Consider the following 25,440-nt stretch of genomic DNA (forward strand, 5'->3'; position numbering starts at 1 on the left):
CAGAGAAGGAACTATTCCTTTCTTCAGGGGCAGAGCTCCAAAATGTGTTTGAAATTTCAGTTTGGCATTCCTGTCGGGGGCCTCTGGGTTGTATGGAGGCCATTCTGTGAGAAGACGAGGAGAAAAAAGAAGTTTGAGGCAAAGAATCCTGTTTCCTGCTAAGAAAAAGACCTGGAAAAGGCAATGTGGTTGCTGTGTGATTGTACGGTGGTATCTCGGGTTAAGAACTTAATTTGTTCTGGAGGTCCGTTCTTAACCTGAAACTGTTCTTAACCTGAGGTACCACTTTAGCTAATGGGGCCTCCCGCTGCCACCGCACAATTTCTGTTCTCATCCTGAGGTAAAATTCTTAACCTGAGGTAGTATTTCTGGGTTAGCGGAGTCTGTAACCTGAAGCGTATGTAACCTGAGGTACCACTGTACATCCTTCGATTGTTGTTTTTAAAGCATTAGAAAGTGGTGGAATGGCATGGTCCAGACTGGGACTATGGTACATAGGGGTGTGGGGTCTGGCTTCAACCCCCCATGGCATTTTTCTACAAATTTTTTTTGCCCCTTCCTCTTCTATGATACCCCAGAAATACCATTCTAGTAAAAGACAGCTTTGGGGCAAATATCAACTGGAGCCTGGAGGAGAGATTTTAGCAGGAAATGGCAAACCCTCCCCCTTCTCCATACCCTGTGGTTCAGACCCTACCACCAGCAGCTGCTGTAAATAACAAGCCAAGGATGGGTGGTCATGTGGTAAAACCTATCTTCCGTTCTGGCTCCAACTCAGTATTCAGTACTGTTGCTACATTTTGAGGAAATAAAAGTGACTACTGAGGTATTGTGGGAAATCAAAATGGTAGCCTAGCTCCCATCAGGAAAATAATTGTTTAAGGGGGGTATGGGTTTCAGAAGTGGGTCCTGCCGTGATACTGGGTCCCAGCAGTTGCCCAAAGATACTGGGTGCTGACACTAGGCCTGCCACCTTGATCTTGAGGGGAACATGGGATGGAAAAGCTGATGAAGTGTATCAATGTACATTCTAGCACCTGGAAAGGAGATTACAGGATAGGCTCTGGATTTCTATCATAATGCTTTGCATACAAAAGAGATTCGTCCTTTCTCCTTCATTGATTGCATTTCCTGACTTATCTAGAGTTTGTCCGTTGATGATTTCATCCGCACGTTGCTTTTCCACAAAAAAGAAGAAACATGGCCGAAGCAGGGATGTGTATCACAACCCAAACAGTGCAAAAACAGTAGAAAAATGTAACATAATAAATCAGCAACACAATAGCAAATGGAGCAATGTACGAAAAGCAACTATAAATATAACAAGATTATATTAACAACACGACACTGTTGCAATAGCAAAAATAACAAGGGAGCCTAACACCTTGATCATTATAAAAAATAAACCCTCCAACAATGTTACTCACAGTTTCTCGCCTGCAGCATCTTGCAAAGCTTCCAAAGATGCAAAGCACAGGGTAGCTGCAAAAACCTCTCCCATTTGGCCATTCTCCCATGATAGTTAGACCAGCATTATCTAAATTTGTGGAGCTAAACAGGACTTCAGAGTCACATAACAGGGTTTTCCCCAAAGATGTTTTAATTTTTATTTTTTTGCGGGAGAAAGTTCTTAGGCACAATGGCCTGTGTTTCTTAAAACCTCATGTTTGTCATTTAGTCAAAGCATATCAAGGTGTGAACGTTTAGAAGCTCTTATCAAGAGAGGCAAACCTGAGAAGTTTACAGTCTGGCGGCAGATTGGCACACAGCCGTTCTTAACCATTATACTTTCAAGCTGCTGTAATTTATTTTATGATTTGCCTAGCATGCTTGCCTAAGTGTTGCTGCTGCCTCCTCTGCCCTGACCCACTGGGATGGCACCAGGACCTGACACTGTTACCACCAGGTATGGAGGTGTTTTGAAATCCAGCTCTGCCAAGCCTTCTGCCTAACAATGTAAAATAAGGCAGGGATGTCAAGTTACTGATAAAGTTAACACAAACTGAACATTATTTCTGTAACAGCAAGGCACGGAAAGATGTGTAATGGCCACAGCATGGCCACCATATATATGCTCTGTTTTATCTGATGCAATATATAGAGAATTGCATCGGTCTGCAGTTCTGCAATGTGCTTGCAATTTTTAAGAATGAAAGCTGCCGTTTAAAATGCTTTAACGTCAACAGTGGGATTCATATTGTTCAGATACATTTCAGTATCTCAAGGTTGAGGTGAATTATTGTGGAGTTGCTTTGAAATCTAGATAGAAGATGTAGGGAAACTTTAAAATCTGGTTATCAGAAAGCATTGCTTTTGGGATTCCAGAAAGCACAACTGGCCATATCGGCTCCATTCATCTGATAATGGCTCAGCCCCAAGGTTTGAGGTTCAAAGCTCACAGTCACTGCTGACATTTGTGACCGGGACAGCACTTGGCGTGGACTACAGTGCTCCATAGAACTTAGATAGCAATAAGCTGGTTTTCTTGGAGGTATTACTAGTTGAAAATCTAGATTTGCGGAGTAGATTCAGGTAAGTCTTTCAGCTTTGTAAGATTTTGAGTGTAACTGCCTGCTTAAATTACAGCTGTGGGTAATTTCATCGATGACATTCCTTACAGTTTCTGTGCAATCCAACTGGTTTGTACCTTCTGTGCAACATAAAGAGGTAATCAACTACCCTAGCTATTTTTTATTTTATTTTGGGTGGTAGGGAGGTCCTTCCAAAAGGAATCCTTTTGAGAAATGGTGCAAAGTGACTGTCCTTCAGTGTTTTGTAGAACTTTTCTGCCTTCCTTTTGGAAAACCAACAAGAAAAATAGCTGGTGGTGTCGTTTTTGTGAAAAAATTATTACTTGTTTCAAAAGGTTTGAATGGTTAGTTTGTTTGAATGGTACTTCCCTTTCATTTTTATGGTGGTTTTAATGTTTCTCATCTTAACACTGCCTGCATAGGGCAGCCAGGGCTTCGTATTTGAAAAACCTAAAATCCTGCTGATCAGTTCTTTGGGAACTGTAGGGTGTGGGATGATGGTGGCTGAATTCAGATCTCTGCTCAACTCCAAAACTGACCATCAGGATTTTAAAATTTTGATTTTGGTTTCCATGAGCTGTTGAGCCCATGTTTTGTGGCACCATTTTAGGACTTCAGTCTGAAACAGTGTCCATTAGCCTTACCAGCATCACAATGACGGTTCACTGTGACCAGTATATAGATATTCATTCTCTCTCTCACACACATGAACACACCAGTTCAACACTATTTTATTATTATTGTTTTTAACTGAAAAACGTACTACATTAGGTGACGTTATTTTGAAAGGAACTTTGCTCAAATTAGTTAGGAATCTGATGGCCTTATGGTGCAGATCCTGTCTAGTGTGCTGGGCCTCAGCCTTTTAGTCAATCAATCAATCAATCAATCAATCAATCAGTTTCTTATGGTCATAGATCAGCATTTTTAAAATAGCTAAAATACAAAATTATAAAAGCAAGATACAATAAAAACAAGCCATAATATAGAGCAGGGAGGCAAGAGTAACTGACCAGCAGGTTAAAACAGCTAGAATTATAACACTTACTAAAGCGATCCAGTTGAAGACTGGGGAAGAAGATTCATGAGTCTGAAACACAAGATTTCATGCCCAGATTACTATTGGTTTATTTTTTGGTAGCCTTTTAGTTAGGAAAATGGTGGTGGGCTGCGTGTTATTTTTGCTTCTGTTGTTTAATCACTTACCAGATTCTAAGGATCGTAACTGTGCAAATTTGAAAGGAGGAAAATTTTGTTGGTACAACACTGGACTAAAGCATGTAAAAGTCCAATTAAAACAGATCTTAACAGAGGGAAGAGAGGAGAGAAAGGGGAGAGAGGAGAGAGGAAGGGGAAAGGTGCACTAACAGCACAATCCTAGGTATGCCTACACAGAAGTAAGTCTCACTGAGTTAAGTGGGACGTTCTCCTAGGTTAGTGTGTATAGGATTCTACCTTAAGGCTGAAAATGGTATGCACACACATCTCTAAGTAAGGGTAAGCTCTATGGACCACAGGTGAGCTTACTTCTGAATAAACAAGCATAGGAGCATATTGTTTGGTTCCACTCCTAAGCACACTTACAAGGGAGTAAATCCCTAGGGACTTAATTAGATTTTCTTCTGACGAGACATACTTAGAAATGCAGCACACAGAGAAGAATTCAGGATATGTATATAACCAAGACCTGTAGTACTGATGCATTTTATTGAAGGCAGCAAAAGCCAACCTGGTTGTCCAAAAAGACAACGTTCTTGAAGGCGGCTCATGTACAGGCTGATTCACACATGCACGCTCCTCACTTGATTTCTCATTGCTTGAACATAAATGGTTTGATGAGTTGTGGTTGATTCTATGGACTGACTCCATGGAAGAGCGTTGTGCGCTGATGTGATATCAAAATTCTGGTGATTGAACTGGATGGCTTGTTCACATATACAACACCACCACCTGAAACTGTAGATATAAAGCAATGCAGGTGTGAACCAGCACTAAGTGCCAAGTCAGACCTTTAGGTGGGCATGGAGTTCCAGTTGGATCAAGATTGGGGTGCAGCTGCTGTCCCCCCAATCTGAAAAGGACAATGTGTATAGAAATGGATAATTATCTGATGCCGTCTCCAACCATAATGGTTGATGGGTACAAAACAAGAATGGTGGAAGCACTGTTTGGGCAGCTGGCCTGTTGCAAGTGGCTGTTGTAATTTGGTGTTCTTTTCCCCAAAGTTGGAATGGCCAAGAAGAACTCACCTTTGAGAGTTTAATCTTACATTATATTTAAAAGTCAAACACTGCTTGCAATAGGAGTTGGATCCAACCTTTGATCTTTATTATGAAAGAGCCTGGACTGATTCCTCCCACCACCACCCCAGGCTCAAATAGTTTTATCTGTCCTCGGAGCAAGGACAGCACATCAGAAACAGCAGGGCGAGCTGCCGTTAGCATGCCAAGATCGTTTGCAGCCGCCCTGCGGGCTCTGCATTTGGGAAATGGAAGAACAGCTCAGTCTCTCTAGTCCTTTGTTCCTTGTCTTTCATTAGAAGGGTGGGAAGTGAGTGGTGCCTTTAATGCAGAGGTTAGAGATGTGTGGCCTGCGATATTGCATGGGCAACCGTTGGGGTTGATGGTAACTGTAGACTGGAAACATCTAAAGGGCCACTCATTCTCCATCCCTGCTCAACACAAGTATGCCAGAGATGAAATAGAAAACTCTATGTACTTCATGGTGGATTGTTTCATAGAATCATAGAATTAGAAGGGACCATGAGGGCCATATAGTCCAAACCATTGTAATGCAGGAATCTTTTGCCCAACGTGGGGCTCGAACCCACAACTGTGAAGTTCTCATGCTTAATATTTGCTTCATACTGGACTGCAATACCTGATGTTCGTACATTCAGCAATGTCTATACCAGGGATAGATAAGCTGTGGTCCTGCAGTTGTCATGATTATGACTGCTACCATCCCTGGTCATAATGGTTGGTGATTATCCAATCCAACCCCTCATTTATGCCGTCCTCTGGGGTGAGGTATGCTGGTCCACTGGTGGTGTTGTTAACTGTGCTATGATGTGATTATGTAGACGTGTTGGCCATCTGGGGCACTAACTCTGTGTGGTGCTGATCCATGGAATTGTGGAGTAGCTCAGTTGGTAGAGCATGAAACTCTTAACTTCAGGGTCATGGGTTTGAGCCCAACATTGTGCAAAATATTCCTGCATTGCAGGGGGTTGGACTAGATGCCCTTCGTGGTCATCTGCTTCCACCTCTACAATTCTGTGATTCTATCCTGGTGCTGAAATTTGTGCAGTCTTATTGGGAGTTCCTGGGTCATACTATAAGCACCTCCAGACCATGTTAGCTAGATCGCAAACCTGCCAGAAAATCACATCCTGCTCTGTGGAGACCAGTGTTGAAACTTCAGAGTAGAGGTCTTATTACACAGATATAGCAACCTGGCAATCTCAGGAGCCATGAGGGCTGTATCCTTCCTTCCGTTCTTCATTTTTAATAATAATTAAAAAATAGAGCCTGGTTTCTCAGAATTATTTCTTTGTTTTTTAAAACATAATTCACAACTGTGTTTTTAATTGAAACTGCTTTTGGGGTGTTTTTAATTGCAATTGGTTTTAGAATGTTTTAACTGTTTTGTTTTTTAATTGTCTATGTTTGTATTGTCCTGGGCGCCTCCAGGAAGAAGGGCAGGATATAAATTTAATGAATAAATAATAATAATAAAATGAAGAGAGTGGTATGTTTCCTAGTATAGTTAAGCCCTGCTGCCAAGAGCCTTTGCTGTCCGCTCTCTGGTTTTATAACATTGCTCAGTCACTGACTAAATAGTTACTTTTTAGGGGAAAGGTTCTCTCCCCCCCCCCCCCGCCATACCATTTTTTCTCCTAGTCAGAGAGCAAACAACTGTATTGTTTGCCAAAGCTTCCCTCTTCCCTAAGGCTGTTTAATGTTTGTTCAGTACAGCTGTGGTGAAGGATGCGTTGAGAATGAAATGCAACTGCACAGTTTTAATTTCCAACACCTCTTAAACTATACAGCTGTGAAAATATGGTCATGGGTAATGGGTGTACCCTGCCAAGGTGCAGAGACTGATTTTAGGTTATTGTATGGGGTGTTAGAGGAGGGGTAGTACCTCTGGTGGGAGACATGTTGTGCTCCTTCTGGGGTAGCTTGTCCACCTTTGGTCCCCACCCTGCATTCATCTTGTGATTCCTAGAAGTTGTCAGCATACAACAGCGGCCACACCTCAGGAATGGCTTTGACTGGCTGGCTAAACCAGGTGAAGGTAGCCAATGGGCCTCAAACCCTTGGTGAGTTGGGGACTTGCCCTTCATGCAAAGACAGGCTCCGGCAGATTGAGCGGATGAGAGCAATAGTGGGTCCAACGGTCAAGAAGGCGGTTTCTGCACATGCTGTAGAGCAGCCTTTCTCAACCTGTGGGTCCCCAGATGTTGTTGAACTACAACTCCCATCACCCCTAGCTAGCAAGGCCAGAGTTCAGGGATGATGGGAGTTGTAGTCCAACAACATCTGGGGACCCACAGGTTGAGAACCGCTGCTGTGGAGAGAAGTGAGGGGCAGGTGTGGCTCATCCACCTGGGAAGGTAGCCCATTTAGCAGAAGGAAACCTGTTCCTAAACCTCCATTGCCTTGCGGGATATCTCCAGGAGAAGAAAAGGCTAAGGAGTAAATTCTACACAAGTCTGGAGTCCCTAAGACAGTTGGATGGCGCCTTGTACGCCTCCTTCCAGTAACTCCTGCAGCCAAACTGGTGCCAAACATATTGCTGTGCTTTCCTTTGGACCGAGCTAGGCCAAGTGAGAGGGTTTTGTCATCTGGGCAGCCCAGGACCTCCATATACACTTCCCAAGCTTGCACCCCGGGGAGGTCACTTTGCTGCTGCTAACACAGCAGTTTGACTTCGCTCCCAGAGGTGCACTGTCGAGACTGATGCAAACAATAGGAGGCTGAAAAGGAAGACTTTTAGGGGTTTTTTGGAGCTGCACAAGCATACTGTCCTGGGCTGCCTTTGGGGTGCTCAGAAATGACATCTGGCCATGCCAACCTTCCTAAAGCAAAGGCAAATTTGTGCGTAGAATTTTGCACTTTCTGCTTCGTGGATTTGTCACCCTTTCCTCCCTGACAATTGCCACAGGGCAAGTTACTTGAAAGGTTCATGGATCAAAACTCTACCTCTTCTGCCCTTTGGTGCAGCTGTATTGAAAATGGGGGGAGGAGGATAAACAGGAGGCATTGTCACATAGCAGGGAGGGGCTTATTGGCCAGTGTCTCTTCCATGCTGCTGAGGCATTTTTCAGTAATCCAATCTGGGGGTTGGGGGAAGGGTGATTGAGAGCTGAGTTCTAATTAGTCACTGTTCTGCTCTGGAAAGAGCTCTCTGCATTTTCTTATATTATATATTTATCTATTAAATTTCTAAACTACTTTTCATCAAGAAGGGGATACAAGCGGGTATACAGCAATGCATCATGTTGCAGGGAGTGCATTGCAGACCATGAATGGTCTGCAGACACTGCAGTAGTTTTAACATACACTGTTCCGTAGCAGCAATCCTTCTGCTGGTTTGGGTTTAGGGCCAAATTTGATGTTACCCAGGGAAATCCATCATCAGATTTCCTGCTTCCCTCCTCTCCCAAGGTAAAAGAAGCCGTAGGCCCCTGAATCAGATTGGGACTATTGCTTTGGAGTAGAGAAGGTCTATCCTTTCTCCTACACTGCGAATTGCCCTACCCACTTCAAGCTGGTATTTGCCCTGCAGAGCAAAACATACATGTGTGAAACAAGAATATTGAGGGGTCCCTTCAAGGGGTTCAGCTTCTTAAGGAAGACTGGACCTTTGGAGAGAGCATACCTTTTAAGGCTCAAACCAGTTGGGAAATGAGCAGAGACCAGACCAGGATATACAAAAGCAAAGCGGCTATAAGTCTGATCTTTATTAACTGTTGCAACAGGGTTCTCACTGCCACAGACAGGAAGCAGGAGGGACCCAGGACAAAGGTGTGCAAGCCCTTAAATAGACTTCTGAACTGCCCACCCTGGAGCCCAAGAGCTCCATACATCATATGTACATCAGAGAAGGGGCAGTCTACAACAGAAATCTGAGTGCGTTGTTTTTATCCTGTCTGCCAGGTGACCTGATTGGATTACCTGGGCATCCTGGCCACTCGTTTGTTATGATAACTACTCAGTTCCCAAATCCAGGTCACAGGCTCATCCTATTCATATCTTCAATGTGCCCTTGATACAGGATTTGAGTGCAAAGAGACAATGGGGAGGCTCCCCATTTCCTTTGACCTTGCAGAGAAATGTTTGAGGTCATTTGGGAGAGACAAAATGGTTTCAGGAATTTTCTGTGAGGTTTCAGACATGTGGTTTATACATTTATTTTATAAAGTTCTTATAACAGGTGCCTACATACCGTATTTTTTGCTCTATAATACTCACTTTTTCTCTCCTAAAAAGTAAGGGGAAATGTGTGTGCGTCTTATGGAGCGAATGCAGGCTGCGCAGCTATCCCAGAAGCCAGAACAGCAAGAGGGATTGCTGCTTTCACTGCACAGTGATCCCTCTTGCTGTTCTGGCTTCTGAGATTCAGAATATTTTTTTTCTTGTTTTCCTCCTCCAAAAACTAGGTGCGTCTTGTGGTCTGGTGCGTCTTATAGAGCAAAAAATACGGTAATAACCAGGGATGCGGGTGGCGCTGTGGGTAAAACCTCAGCGCCTAGGGCTTGCCGATCGCATGGTCAGCGGTTCGAATCCCCGCGGCGGGGTGAGCTCCTGTCTTTCTGTCCCAGCTCCTGCCCACCTAGCAGTTCGAAAGCACCCCTAAGTGCAAGTAGATAAATAGGTACCGCTTTATAGCGGGAAGGTAAACGGCGTTTCCGTGTGCTGCGCTGGTGCCGGCTTGCCAGAGCAGCTTCGTCACGCTGGCCACGTGACCCGGAAATGTCTCTGGACAGTGCTGGCCCCCGGCCTCTTAAGTGAGATGGGCGCACAACCCTAGAGTCGGACACGACTGGCCCGTACGGGCAGGGGTACCTTTACCTTTACTTTTTACATGATAACCGCATGTTTTGCTCCAGAGGCAAAGAGTACTACTCTCTCTATGTGTGTTTCAGTTGTGGAAACAACTGTAGAAGAAAGTGACCCCATCCGGCCCATCAAATGACTCTCCCTGTCACCATTTTTAACACCTTTGCTATTTCTCAAAAACAGCAGGATCTATTCTATTTATGAATCTCCTGCATCACACCTTGTTTGGCTCTCTGTGTGCAGTTTGAATAGAAATTAGAAATACAGTGGTACCTCGGGTTATATACGCTTCAGGTTACATACGCTTCAGGTTACAGACTCTGCTAACTCAGAAATAATACCTCGGGTTAAGAATTGCTTCAGGATGAGAACAGAAATCATGCTCTGGTGGCGTGGCAGCAGTAGGAGGCCCCATTAGCTAAAGTGGTGCTAAAGTTTCAGGTTAAGAACAGACCTCTGGAATGAATTAAGTACGTAACCAGAGGTACCACTGTACAGAATTACAGGTGCCTCTGTGGAATAGTTACATGTGGCCTTGAACTACAGTTTGTGGTGGATGACAGGGGTTTGTGGGGGAATGTACTTGCATTAACTTAAGGGCAGATTATTGACAAAAAGTAAAGTTTGGAAACACTTGGCTTAGAGTTCAAGATCTGGGTTAAGCTCTGTAATCAATCCCCTGCTTCATCTTCCTTAATATTGCTGCTGTGGCTGTGTGGGTGTTATTGGGCTACACAGCCCTATGTTGGGTAAGAACAAAGCAACATACCATAAACAAGGAAGTGGTTTGTTTTGCTTTAAGAATTAACAAATCCTGCTAATCCATTCTTTTGTTGTTTCTAGTTGATGACCAGCCACAGTATCTCTGCTGTGTGCTGTTGCCATCTGTGGTGCTGCCAGTGTAAACAGAGGGAAGAAGATGGTGTTCTGGACACAGCTTGGTTTGCTGCTATGGAAAAATTTCACCTATAGGAGAAGGCAAACGGTAAGATCCCACACCATTGCTTGGTTTTCACAAAGTAGGTAAGGGTACTGGTTGCTTGGTTCCCAATACAGGGCCTTCTTATAAAACCATTTTTTATTTTTTTGTGCCAAACAGTAAAAGTGGTTACTCACATGTGCAAATCTCCCATTGATCTGGGTAGCCTTTTCGATTAAAAACAGCTCCAGGATTTGTATAGTGGCTTTGATGTTCTATTGATCTGAAGATAAGTAATCTGTTAGTTGGATCTTACGATGCCCTGAAGAAGTCATGGAAAGGCTTTTTGATCTCTTGGAGGTTCTCGTTAACAGAAGAAGTGGGAGGTAATGTTTGGTGATCCTTCCTCTGTATAGCTACCACCTTCCACACTATTGCAGAGAATATGGAGCAATTTCTTTTGGACATGGGAGGGTGGGGGATTCTATGAAAAATGCCCCCTCTCCTCTGCTAGTTCGTGCCTAAGCAGAGAACAAGGCAGGCTTATGCTGCTTTTATTTACAATGCTGCCAACAAAAACTTCGTAGAGAGATATCTTAATTAAAAAAATAGGTGCACACCCAGCAAAGACATTGTATGAAGAGGTACATATATTGTGTAAAATCAGTTGACTCCTCCCATTATTGGATCAATCTAGGTAAACCTGGGGGAATCCCCGTTTCTCTGGCTGCTGATTTGGCCTCAGCATTTGGAAGCTGATACATACACATATACACCTCAGGATACTTTTGGGTCAAAGCATGTGTGTCCTCAGGCTGAAGAAACTGTAGATTAAGGAGCACATGCTGTGATCACCTGAGCTTTCCCACCCTGCAGGTTAGCAGGACACCCAATGCTGACCGCTCTCATGGACAATGCTTGATAATTCCTTAATTTTTACAAGAACTCAGCAGTGGTACCCAGTGGGGTAGCGTTGCCGTAGAACCAAAAGAACAATAAGAGCTTACGCAAAGAGTTTACATTATGTTAAATTTATCAATGGAGGAAAGATAGTGTCATCAACAATTGCTGCTGTTGAGAATGAGTTTATTTTATAAGCCTTTTCTTCTCTCTGTGCTCAGGGGGGTCTATGCAGCTCTGAAAGCCACTTCATGCCTCAAACAATGTGGGCATCAGCACACCAGAGCTTCTGCCACAATATATTTGTGAGACTTTAAGGTGCCACTGGTCTTGACTTTTGCTTGCTTGCTTGCTTGAGCTATTCCTGATTGTATACTGTGTTCATATTGCAAGGACAGGGACTGGACTTTTAAACCCTACACAGCTACCTGTTTGGAACTCATCCCAAAGATGGAGGAACTCTACCAGTATATAATTTACACCAGGTGTTGGGAGCCTTTGGCCTTCCAGATGTAACAGCTCCCACCACCCCTGGCCGTTGGCTGTGCTTGCTGAGGCTGATGGGAGTTGTAGATCAGCAACATCTTGAGGGCCAAAGGCTCACCACACCTGCTTAGTGAGGTCACCGATGCTTGCATATGCATCATGCCCATACAGAGATGACACTAACACTGTCTGTGAGCGAGACTACCATCTTTGATAATTTTCCTGGTGGTTGGGGATTAACAGGGGTGGCTAGAGCTTTGGCCAACCAAAAAAGAATTGTACAGGTGTACCGCTACTTATACTAGGGTTGTCATATTTCAAAAAGTTGAGTTGTTGGTTTTTTGCAACATCTCCCCCCCCATCAAGTTTTTTAGCTGTTTTTTTAGGAAATCAGGCACTTTGACTAATTTTCAAAAATTCCACCCAAACGCCGTTTTTGGCAGACGAATCCCGGCTATGTCTGGGAAATTCTGGACGTATGGCAGCCCTAACTTACGCACAATTGACTCACGCACGAAGCACCAGGAAATAAATAATTTGGTTCAAACTTTGAAATGGCGGGAGAGAGCTAGTGAGTCCTCGTGGCTCTTGAGGAGACCCTCCCCGGAACCCAAAGAGGACTTCAGCGAGGGTGGAAGAAGCTTTGAAGAGACCGAAGACGCAGCAGGGCTTTGTTTAGGCTGCTCGGCCTCCCCGCCTAACAGCTGATGCGTGTGGTAGCACAGCAGCCGAAGCTGCTTTTCTGCACATCCTTCAGCCTCCAGCCAGTCCCAGAGCTTCAATTCTAGTTGTGGATATTTTGGGGTGCAGTGTTTTTTGGTCTGGATTGGAGAGAGAGCAGCAGAGAGTGTGTTTAAAGAGTGTTTAGAGGGTGCTCCCCACTTAACAGTTTTTGCTTATGCATGCAGGGCCCAAAACGTAACCCCCCTTGTAAGTGAGGGGACGCCTATATCAGCAGTCCCCTGGTGGATTGCAGTCAATATCATGCCCCTTGCTACATCTAGCACGGTTTGCATCAGCTTCGTAGATAGCTGGCTGCTTTCAAATGCATAAATGAAGAGGAAGAGATGCTGAACAAGGAGGCGAGTGCGTGTGTATTTGCTCAGCTCTCGCCCCTGAAGTTGCTTTTTCCTCCCACAGGGTTCAGCCAGGATATACTTTGTCCTGGCTGCCTTCCAGCAGCACAAATGTAACTCTTGCTCTGCACACGTCAAGCTGAGCTTTGTACCCGGCTTTCGCAATGCTTATTTCAGCTGCCGCCGCCGCCGCTGCTGCTTGGAAAACTGGTGGAGAAGGGAAATGCAGCCCAAGCTATTTACGGGACGAGCTCTTGCGGGAAAAGAATCTTTCACCAAAAAGGAAAAGAAACCCACCCACTCCCCCTGTAAGGTTGAAGCACACATCTCTTTAGGTGTGTATAAAGTGAGCTATCCCAAATTGCAACACCGTTAGTTGCAGAAGAATTAGAATTTTAGCATTTATATAGAAAATATTAATTTAAATATATTGCAAATATGAATTAATGTTTGTAGAATCCTTGTAAGGGAGGCCAGCATTATTGCCTGCTTAATGTAGATACGAGTAGTATGAGGAGTTGAAATAAAAGGCGATTGCTCAAGATTACTTACTGAGATGGTATGCACACTCTGAGCCATTGAACTGCACCTTCGCAGCAGATACATAGCCTGGCTAGGTGTTTTCATTTCCCCCCTTTATAAAGACTCTAACCAATTTTCTGAAAAGAACAGCAATAAGCAATTTTCTCTCTCAATTCCAATAGAATCTGTTTTTTTTGTGGGGGTGGGGGACGCAGCAAAACAGAGTATTTCATAAGGAACAACAGGATTGATATACATCTGTGGCTATTGTTGTGTGTATACCACTTCCCAAACCAGCAGTTGGATGGCACTAGATTTAGAGTACAGTGGTCCCTTGGTTGTCAAACGCATTAGTTGTCAAATGAATCAGCTCCTGAATGTTGCAAGCCTGGGAGCAAGTGTTCCAGTTTGCGAACGTTTTTTGGAAGCCAAACATCCAACGCAACTTCAGCGGCTTATGATTGAGTGCAGGAAGCTCCTGCAGCCAATCGGAAGCAATTCAAGAACCAAGGTACCACGGCAAACTCAAAAAAACGTGTTTCCTTCAATTTGCCTTGTGGCACACTCCATGGAAAAGGTTGTCTGCAAGTGACATAATACTTCAAGGGATTTAAGACAGACTCTCCAGGTTCAGATTCCAGATTTGGGGGAGATGGGCCAATTCTGGGCCACCTAAAATGGTCCAAAAGGATATCGAATTTGAATTCGCCAGCCTTCAGTTTTTATATGCCTAGTTGTCAAATGAATCAGCTCCTGAATGTTGCAAGCCTGGGAGCGAGTGTTTCAGTTTGCGAATGTTCTTTACGAACGTTTTGCGAATCTTACCATTCTACTTGTTTTATGTTGCGTTCTTATTTTAATGATACTGTTTTTTGTTTTGCTGTTGTACACTGCTTAGATATATAAAGAAATATTAAGCGGTTTGCAAATGCTGCTATTTATTATTATTATTATTATTGCCTCCCAGCTTGACCACACCTCTCCTAGTGCAAGTTGGGCTCTTCCCCAACCACTTGAATGATCCCTCTTTCCCTGACTGACCACGTGGGTGATTCTTTGAGGGTGGTAGTGAGGAGGACCCAACATCAGCCACACAAACGTCTCAACCTTACAGTTTTAATCTGGGAAGCATATGGATTAACCTCTGAACACCCACCGGGCATCTGAGCCATTAGTCCAGCTTTTCCAGACTAATTTTGTATTGGACCAAGATAGGTCCATCCACCATTAGCTTTGGCTATGATTTTTTTTAACAGACAGCATGAATCTGCATTATATTTAAGCACTGTTAAGTTTCACTGCTGTGGGAGCAAGGAATGCTACCACATTAAAGTCATTTTTATTATTTATGCATTTGTTATCATTATATCTCCCCTTGAGAGCCAGTGTGGTGTAGTGGTTGAGAGCGGTAGTCTTGTAATCTGGGGAACCGGGTTCGCGTCTCCGCTCCTCCACAGGCAGCTGCTGGGTGACCTTGAGCCAGTCACACTTCTTTGAAGTCTCTCAGCCCCACTCACCTCACAGAGTGTTTGTTGTGGGGGAGGAAGGGAAAGGAGAATGTTAGCCGCTTTGAGACTCCTTAAAAGGAGTGAAAGGCGGGATATCAAATCCAAACTCCTCCTCCTCCTCCTCCTTTTTTCCCATGGAGACCTAGGTGTGAGAACTGCTAGATTTGATAGATAGATAGGTAGATAGATCCCATTGTGTATTTGGTTATCTGATTTTCAGATAAGAAAAGGTTTAGAAAAGGGAAATAAAAGATCCCCAGAAGTAAAATATAGTCAAACCTTGGTTGTCGACTGTAATCCATTCCAGAAGCCCATTCAGCTTCCGAAATGTTGGCAACCAACGCATGGCTTCTGATTGGTTGCAGGAGCTTCCTGCCCTCAAGTGGAAGCCTCATTGGATACTTGGCTTCCAAAAAACGTTGAAAAAATGTAGCATTTGCTTTCAGGTTTTCAGCGTTCGGGAGCCGAAACGTTCCCGAACGGAGGAGTTCGGGAGCCGAGGTTTGACTGTAACAAAAAGAGAGGTCTAGCGTGCTATGACATGACACATCTATTAAAGGCGCCTGAGCTCTGCCTTTTGCTGCCCGCTCACCCCGCCATAGAGCCTCCCATCCGAATGCTGGCCAGACCAGACTTGCTTAGCTTCAGCAAAATTTTCTGTACCTTGTGACTTCAGGCCATGCCATGGAAATTGCTCTGTTAGTCCTACCGTGTTTGGGGGGAAGGTGTGGGATTTATTTACAGTTTAGATTTAGCTGCGTTACAGTAACACCCCCAGTCCTTCTTCATGCCTTGGCCCTATGTTAAATGTCAGTTGCCTAATTTTAGACACATGTTGATGCCGCTACGAATGCTCTAAACAGCACTCCTGCACTGACATGTAAAACATTATATATATGACAGTTGGCAGTGACTGTGTGGATAAGTATATTGTTACGCTCTCCCAACTGTTTTCCAAGTGGTGCGACGTTCCAGGACTGCAGTGACCTTACTCAGGTTTGGTTCATTGGAGGCTTCTTAGAATTTTGTGATTTCTGTGCCTATTTACATATATACACATTGACCAAAGGAGGAGTCACACCTTCAATTCTCCAACAGGCACCCAAAGTCCACTGCTCCTGTGTCAGGTTTCTGCTCCAGGGAGACAGCACCCCAAAAACACATTCCAACTTAGATTACAGTTTACCCCGTCGTTTGCTTCACAGATTACACCATTCTTGGTCCCCAACAATTTCCTAGCCATTGTTGGCCCATTTACCCTGCAGTTTTCCCAGCAATGGAGATTTTTTTGACAACTTTCCTTTGATTATTAAGTCAGCTTCCAGCCCTATCTGATAGTTCCATTGAACCTCCCTTGTCCAAGCTACCAATCCCACAACACTATGAAGTATTTCCCTGGAGGTTTATGGATTTAAATTTTTTTTTTCTGGGGCAACTGTATTTTTGTGAGAAAATAACCACATATGCTGTGGTGGGTTGAAAAGCTTGTGGATATGATCAGAGAAAACACTATATAATTTTTATCCTGTGTTTTCATGAGATACGTGAATTCCAAAAAGCAGCCCATACATCAGTGGCCCATTGACGAAGTTTTCATGAAACACTGAAATGCGGTATCTTCTTCAGAAGTCTTATTACGCTGACATAAAGACACAACTCTAATACTGCTTGTGAAGGACTTAACCACATTGTCCTCAGTTTCCTATTGATACCAAATGTGGATGATTAATATTTTGTTTCTTCTTTCCTCTTCTCTCTTCTAGTTCCAGCTGCTGATTGAAATCATTTGGCCTTTACTTATCTTCTTTATATTGATCTCTGTACGGCTATCGTTTCCACCCTATGAACAACATGAATGTAAGTATGGAACATGCATATGCTTTGCTTTATATTTGGTGATGATGAGAAGGAAGGAAGGAAGGAAGGAAGGAAGGAAGGAAGGAAGGAAGGAGAAGGGAGAGGATTGCCTTCATCCTCTCCCTTCTCCTGCCTGCATGTTTGGCATCTATAGCACAGATGGACCTAAGGTAGCATGGAAGAGAAACACCTTTGCTGTGCATTATGGCAAAAACAAGCAAACAAAAATGGTAGTACAAAGCTAAGCTTGATAACTTGCAGAGGATACTCAGTCAAATTGGTAGAAAGACACCAAGGATAAATGCAACTAAACTGCCATATAACAGTGGCTTTCCGGGTGATTAACAACCTGCCATGTTTCTTCCTGTGCCAATGGGTCAACAAATACCAGTTGTTTTAACAATATTGATATTACTATTTGCCTTCTGAGAAAAGAAGATACTTTTCATTTTATGCATTAAGTGCAGTTCAGTTACATCAAACATTTTGCCAGGTCATGAACACACGCAGGTGTACCTTCCTCCCCCTATACCAAGATCTGGGGCTGTTCAGAGAAACCTTGATTGCAGGTGACTGTGACCTCTTTAGGTCTGCTTAGGAATTTAAGGGACAGAACTGTTATCTAATGTTCCAACGTTCTTTGGTGTTTTTTCAACATGAGCTTTGGATAGCTTACCGTATAATATTGCGACAGCAGCCGAGCTGTAGGTGCGTAGCTTTTTAAACCACTGGATATTTTAAATATGGCTCGGTTAACGATTTTTAAAGTGATTCAACAACGAGAATTTTTTCGGGCATCAATTCTAGACACACCTATCTGGGAGTGAGTAGTTTCAAGGAAAATTGAAAGAGATCATTCCCCAAGGTATACAAGCACATTTTGTGTGTCCACTGTAATCGCTGTTCAAAAAATTTCTGAAGGTTTTTGAAAGTTCTCTGGGTATTTTCCTGTTGTTGTTTGCTAGCTGTAAACTCTTTGCATACATTAGAAACCTCTGTGATAGAGAGATGCATCTTCTCTCATGGTGGACACGGAATAATATTTTTTTGAGGGGTGGAGACACACTGAGGACAAAGGTTTTTCAAAAGGAGAGAAAGCAACTTGATGGCCTAATATGTACATTCCTAAGTTTTGTCCTTGTGTTTCAGGTCATTTTCCAAACAAGGCCATGCCTTCAGCTGGAACGTTGCCATGGGTCCAAGGGATTATTTGCAATGCCAACAATCCCTGCTTCCGCTACCCAACTCCTGGAGAGTCACCGGGCATTGTTGGAAATTTTAACAAATCTATGTGAGTACCATATCTTCCTTTATGAATCTCTGGCCCAGGGAGTAGTGAAGGGACAAGTATGAAGAACGGAATGGAGGCAAAACGGCTTTGCACTGGTCTGCATTATAAAAGGTGCTGGCTGTTCTTTTTTTTGGCACCCCTGCAAGAAGCCTTTGTAGAAAAGTACACTTGGTTCTGAGATAGTGGCTGTGCTTGGCAGGGCGAATGTTGGGGCGGAACATACAGGGCAGTGAATCGGGAAAAGTTTCATCCAGGGCAAAACTTTGCAGGTAGGAAGCAGTAGGAAAAGTGGATTAAAGGGAAGGGCAAAACTGCAGCTCTTTAGGACCTTAAGGTAAAGGTAAAGGGACCCCTGACCATTAGGTCCAGTTGTGGCCGACTCTGGGGTTGCGGCGCTCATCTCGCTTTATTGGCCGAGGGAGCTGGCGTACAGCTTCCGGGTCATGTGGCCAGCATGACTAAGCCGCTTCTGGCGAACCAGAGCAGCGCACAGAAACCTTAGCAGTTCCTATAATTCTGACTTCACTCATTAGATAAGATCACCGACATGGAGGAGCAGCTAGGCTTGCTCAGCACGCAGAAATCACTTGGAAGGATACCTGCACAGTTTGCTTCATAACTTTCTTTCTACAACGGATAGAGATGTACATTTTTAAAATGAAAGCTGAGAGTCTGGGGTCCTTATGTGAGAGCCAGTGTGGTGTAGTGGTTAAGAGCAGTAGTCTCGTAATCTGGGGAACTGGGTTCGCATCTCCGCTCCTCCACATGCAGCTGCTGGGTGACCTTGGGCTAGTCACACTTCTTTGAAGTCTCTCAGCCCCACTCACCTCACAGAGTGTTTGTTGTGGGGGAGGAAGAGAAAGGAGAATGTTAGCTGCTTTGAGACTCCTTCGGGTAGTGATAAAGCGGGATATCAAATCCACTAATGAAGGCCTTCTTGGCAATCCTAAATTATTCAAGTACATTTTTGACTAGTACAAATGAGGATGGTCCTGTTTCTCACTTGATCCTGTTGGGATCAGATAACTCTGCTCTGTCTTAGCATGCTTATTGCATCTGAGGAGCGAATGACCAGCTGCCCTTTGCTCTGGAACTGTGACCAACTTCTCTAATCACGTGTCAAAGTTGCAACACCTTCTGAGGCCCTGATCCCAAGAGGAAATGGGAAGCATGTTGCCACAGCTGGAGTTTTTGATGGAAAAGAATAAAGCATTGATATGAGCAGCTGGTCAAAAAAAAATACCAAAATTTCATTGGCGAAGGGAGAAAATGCAAATGGCACATCCAGCCACTAATTAACACGGGACACAATCCTGTTGGAATGAGCGCTCACAAAACATGGTGGTGCTGTTCACCAACCCTCATTCGTTTTAGTGGGACTTGCAAGACAGATCCATGAGTCAGTTGTAAACAGGAATGTGCAATACAAAGAACAGAATTTGGAGTCAAGCGAACTATCCTTCTTTCCCCTTATATTATCCTATCTTCCTTAGCGTTTCCCGCCTGTTCTCTGATGCCAAACGATTGCTACTGTATAGCCAGAAAGACACCAGCATTAAGGACGCACAGAAAGTAGCAGGGAAACTGCAGAAAGTTGGGAAGACTATTTCAGGTAAGTGAACAAAGGATGTGCTGTCCATTTGGTGTTGCGTCAATAATCCAGAAGATGGAAAAGGCTCAAGGATGCTTAAATTTGCACTGGCTAACTTTGTGAGCCCCCCCCAAACCATACCACAACAAGTAGTTCACCCCCATCTGTCCCTACCCCATGGCTGGACCCCTGTGTTTACCTGAAAAGTAAAGGCACTTTTCAGGTGAAAAAATATAACTGAATCAGAAGCCGGGATTTCAAATATAGCTGCGATCCCGTGCATGCTTAGTTGAAAATCAACCCATCAAAATCGATAAAAGATCTGTTTTCAGAGAAAGTATGTTTAATGCTTGCATCTTAATGTGAAATATGCCATTATTTCTTTCAGAGAGCCCCTTCATCCTCCCCAAATGTGCTTGGTTTCCTGTGTGTCAGCACCTCTATTTCAGTACTTTCCCCCATCCTCTGCTCTCTGTGGTTTAAGTGTTTGTGGAGCCTTTACACTGAGGTGGCAATGACTTTGTTGTTATTTATTGTTGTTTATATACATATACATATACATATACATATACATATACATATACATATACATACACACACATATATCTGTGTGTGTGTGTGTGTGTGTGTGTGCATTCTTATTTATTTATTTACTTACTTAAAGGTAAAGGGACCCCTGACCATTAGGTCCAGTCGTGGTCAACTCTGGGGTTGCGGCGCTCCTCGCTTTATTGGCCGAGGGAGTAGGTGTACAGCTTCCTGGTCATGTGGCCAGCATGACTAAGCCGCTTCTGGCGAACCAGAGCAGCTCACGGAAATGCCATTTACCTTCCCGCCAGAGCAGTACCTATTTATCTACTTGCACTTTGACGTGCTTTTGAACTGCTAGGTTGGCAGGAGCAGGGAGCTCACCCCGTCACGGGGATTCGAACTGCCAACCTTCTGATCGGCAAGTCCTAGGCTCTGCGGTTTAACCCAGCACCACCCGCGTCCCTGATTTACTTACTTACTGCTTATATAGCAGACATGGGGTGTGGCGTGCTATGAAGGGATCATATATATGTGGCAAAATATACTTTCAGCCCCAGGACCATTCTTTTGACCCTTCTGAGAAGATAGGCTTGAATCATGCATTAGGTCCCATCTCTTTTACCTTCTTGTTTCTGATACAGGAACTGGGCTGGGAGAAATAGTGGCTACTGTCATATGTAAGGAAGGTGGAAGAGGAGGCTCCCTATTGTTGTTAAACCATCGCTTTATATGTGAATGGGGAAAACACCTGAACGATAAATATGTCTGCCCTCACTACGTTTCTTCCCTGCCCTGATTTCCCATTTCTTCACCCTCTCCTCTCATCTTCTCCAGTGCAAGAGTTCTTCCGCATTTCTCGTAGTTTTTATTCAGACTTTAAAGGGAGTATGATTTCTTTGTAATGCAAAACCACACTCCTTGAAAAGCTGCAAAGGAAATTCATTGAAGAAGATACCTGGGCTGTAGCATCTGTGTGCGTTTTTTTGAATATTTTGTCCATGCTTGGTTGGTTCAGGTTTTATGAGGTTGGTGCTTGTAATCTGCTAGCTCATGATGTTGATGGCTCTAAAGAAGTGAGTAAGGTATCCAGTCAAACTGCAAATCCTGTAGGTTGGCAGAAGACACCTAGTGATTTCGGCAGCTAACGCCATAAAAGCATATAAGTTTGATTAAAGGGAGGAAGAAGACCTGAGGTAATTACTTGTTGCAGGATTAAATGAGTAATGAGTATCTCTGAGCTTAAATTTTATTGTTAACTCTATTTGTAATTATCCATCTATATAAAACAGTGACATGTATAAAAACAATTTTTAAAAATTACAACAATGCAGTTTAAAACCACAGTACACACATAATATCAGCTCCAATCCAATTAAGATTCCAAATGGGATGAGAATTCCACTTAGACCTGTTAAATATGTTGAAATGAGCTCTCCCTAACCTGCTGAGGTATGAAATGTATACGAAGTTTCCAAATTCACATCCTTCAGAACTTTGTTTTCATTTTAAGTATGGGTGCTAGGAACAGATGGGGAAGGTGTTCAATAGAGAAGAGAGTAGCCAGCGCTATTGAAATGTTAGTCAACGGATTATTTATTGGAATGTTGACTAATAATAATAATAATAAATTTTATTATTTGTTCCTCGCCCACCTGACAGGGTTGCCTCAGCCACTCTTGAGTGGCTTTCAGCATATGCAAAAACATAATAAAACATGGTGTGCATGTGTTTGAGAGTGATATACAGTGCTCAAAGTGAGTACGGAAAGGATGGTTAGGCCCAATCTGATTGTTTCCCTGTTTAAAAACAAAAGATGTTGCACTTCAGAGAACAAGCATGCGCCTCCTCTTGTTCTGCAATAGAGCTGACGTTTCCTGAAAGTCTTCTACAGATAGAAAACACTGACAAGAGTTGAGCAAAATATTAAGAAACAACACTTTGCATTTCAAGTGTATAAGGCACTTCATAAAAGTGATCTCAGTAATCCTGGCGACAGGCCATTGCTGTTCCATCGATATTGCAGATTGACGGCTGGGCAGGGGCCTAGCTGAGGCTGAGAAAACAGTGACTTTGCTAAGGCCACACAGTGAGCGCATGGCCGATGCAAACTACGAACTGTCAGCATTTTGCAGCCCACGCTCTTCTTAACCAATACCCTGGTGCTGGAGAAAGGAATGGCAACAGCAGCGAAAAGTGAAATGTATGGTGTTAATGCTAATAAAATGAAAGCTAACAAATTGATTGGATAAACAAGGCCTGGGGCAAGCACATGTTTGTTTTATAAGGCAACTTGAGAATGTGCAGTCGAATGTGTATACTTTTTTTTAAAAAAAGAAGAACATTGTGCACTGCAATTCAGAATGTTTGTATGACAGACACCATATTGTTGGTGCGAGCTGTGGTGAACAAAAGGGTGCTTGTCCTTTATGTTACACTCACACAGTCTCCGGGAAAATTCGTCAGAAGCTGTTGTAGCAATGACCTATAGCTTCAGGGTTCTGTTGCCAGCAAATGGAAAAGAAAGACCACGCACAGAAATGAAAAGCACCTTTCAGGATTAGATGACCATTATTTCTAAAGCATAAAGAGGAGGCCTTGAAAACTTGCACGCTACTTCAGGTTTTCAGTTTCCCCAAGGAGTAGGAAATCTGAGGGCACCTTTTTACAGAGTGACTTTCCTCGTGATGAGACAGTACAGTGGTACCTTGGGTTACATACGCTTCAGGTTACATACGCTTCAGGTTACAGACTCCGCTAACCCAGAAATAGTACCTCAGGTTAAGAACTTTGCTTCAGGATGAGAACAGAAATCGCAGGGCAGCAGTGGGAGGCCCCATTAGCTAAAGTGGTGCTTCAGGTTAAGAACGGTTTCAGGTTAAGAACGGACCTCCGGAACGAATTAAGTACTTAACCCGAGGTACCACTGTACTTGACAATGCTTTTGTAATATCTGTTTATTTACGATGGGCAGTTACCAACATTGAATCAGTGCTGCCCCCCCCCCCCCCAAAGCAACAGCAGACTCATGCAGCTCCCCCGGGGCTGCAAAACTCAGGCATTTTTCTTTGGCTAGATTTGAATGGCAAAAATATTTCCTTTATCCCCCCACACTGACAGGTGGGGTATGATCCAGACTCCATTGGCTTTGAGATGTCACCAGGAACCATAAAGCCATATTAAGCTTTCGCTCCTGCAGCTATCACAAACATCTGGGCAGCAGGCTTTTTCTTCACTTTCCGTGTCAGAACAGTGTGTTCCATAATAACACCATAATTGCATGCCGGGTTTTTATTCTTATTATTTTTTGCATTGCTTCATCTGGCCCACAGTGAGACAAAACAGATGAGAAGTTGCAGGGATGGTACAACTGGGAGGAGAGTAGCAGGACCCTTCCACCCTTCCAAACTATGCCCTCCCACTGCCACTTTCCAACCATTCTGCAGCTGCCATGTTTGCTGCCAGTTCTCTACCTAAAGCTCTCTGGCTTGCCCCATTTGAGCTCATCATAAAATAATATTCTATACTGTGGTACCTCTGGTTACGAACTTATTTCATTGTGGAGGCCGTTCTTAACCTGAAACCGTTCTTAACCTGAGGTACCACTTTAGCTAATGGGGCCTCCTGCTGCCACCATGCGATTTCTGTTCTCATCCTGAGGTAAAGTTCTTAACCTGAGGTACTACTTCCAGGTTAGTGGAGTCTGTAACCTGAAGTGTTTGTAACCTAAGGTGTTTGTAACCTGAGGTACCATTGTACTAGATTGGGACATGTCAACAACTATACCAGCACAGTGTCACAACTCCTTGCCTACTCACCCCCACCTCCAGGTACTGTATATGTTTTGCTAGTCTTATCAAAACTGTTTTGGATTCCTCCAGAATTCCTAGGATCATAGAATCGTAGAGTTGGAAGGGACCCCAAGATTCATCTACTCCAACCCCCCTGCAGGATGTCTTGCCAAAGCAGACCTCTCCACATTTGTTTTTGCTTTTTGGCAAAACTGTGTTGCGGGTCGAAGCTCTGAAGACCATGTTCCCTTTCAAAGCCACTGCTTGTTCACCTTTCAAAATTCCTTCAGTGTTTCAAACAAGGAGAGAATTCCCAAATGGGACTAGGAATGTTACTTCTTTGAAAAATCAGGGCTGGTATTTGCCTTGGGAAGAAATCCCTCGCTGGCACCAACCACAGCCTTCCTCCCGAATGCAAATGTAAGGTTACCAGACGTCCCCATTTCCCGGGGACAGTCCCCGTATTTACAAATCAGTCCCCATACAAAAGTGTCCCTGGATTCACTGAAAAAATCTGGTAACCTTAAAATAGTGGTGCCAGAGGAGCAAAGGAGAGGAAAGTTCGGTTCCTTCTCCCTTTCTGATCCTGATGCCTCCCCATCCCTGCCCCCCTGTGGCTGCTATTCTTTTTTTAAAAAAATGATGGTTAAATACAAGGACACTTTAAATATCACAACTAGTATGACCTTCGGTGGCCTAGTGACATTGTTGTGGAAGGTCATTACAATTATTGTTGACTCCAGATATTCAGGGCCTTGAGGCGTTTGTGTGCTCTCCTGATCCTTTACTACTGAGAAGAGGTTAAAAGACCTTTGCCTCTTGAGCCTAGGAAAAAGGAAGTTGAGAGAAGATAGGGTTGTGCTCTGCAAATACAATAGGAAGCAACCCTCACACATCACTATGTGCTTAAGTCAGCTGGACTGAAATGTGGATATATGAGGACAGGATTGCACCTTTGCCGAATAAAGGTGAAGGAAGGGCCATGAGAGATGGAACTTTTTTGACTTGGGCTACAATGTAGTTGTTAAGTACAAAACCATATATTTTGGAGATTGTTATGAACTGGAACATCAAGAATAGTGGAATAAATGTTTGGCAAGAGCCATGGCTAATAAGAACCAGAGCAGTGCTCAAATGGAACTTAATAGATTGTTTAAGAGATATTAGGGTTGGTTGGTAGTTGGAGATTATTTGCCTGAAGAAGTCAGGAAGAAACCACCACCAGCCAGGAGAGTCTTCCTGCCTTTCCCATAAAACATCAGCCGTGGTGTAAAAAGGACCCATTGGGTGGGGTGGTTTGTTTTTGAGATAATATCATTTTTTCCTCAAGCAATTGCCTTCTGATTATTGCCATCAGTTTCTGATGCATTTTA

General features: G+C 43.7%; 1 protein-coding gene across 1 annotated transcript in view; it reads left to right on the forward strand.

Moving 5' to 3' along the window:
- The window catches only part of ABCA1 (ATP binding cassette subfamily A member 1), a 107,029-nt gene that overhangs the window by 8,811 nt on the left and 72,778 nt on the right, over window positions 1-25,440 (forward strand). Inside the window, exons 2-5 of the mRNA XM_080986646.1 lie at window positions 10,442-10,583; window positions 16,773-16,866; window positions 18,016-18,157; window positions 19,651-19,769. Coding sequence (XP_080842772.1) covers window positions 10,518-10,583; window positions 16,773-16,866; window positions 18,016-18,157; window positions 19,651-19,769 — 421 coding nt within the window. The 5' untranslated portion in view covers window positions 10,442-10,517. The remainder of the gene's footprint in view (window positions 1-10,441; window positions 10,584-16,772; window positions 16,867-18,015; window positions 18,158-19,650; window positions 19,770-25,440) is intronic.

The sequence above is a fragment of the Podarcis pityusensis genome (genome assembly GCF_964106645.2).
Source record: "Podarcis pityusensis genome assembly, chromosome: 17".
Lineage (NCBI taxonomy): Eukaryota > Metazoa > Chordata > Lepidosauria > Squamata > Lacertidae > Podarcis > Podarcis pityusensis.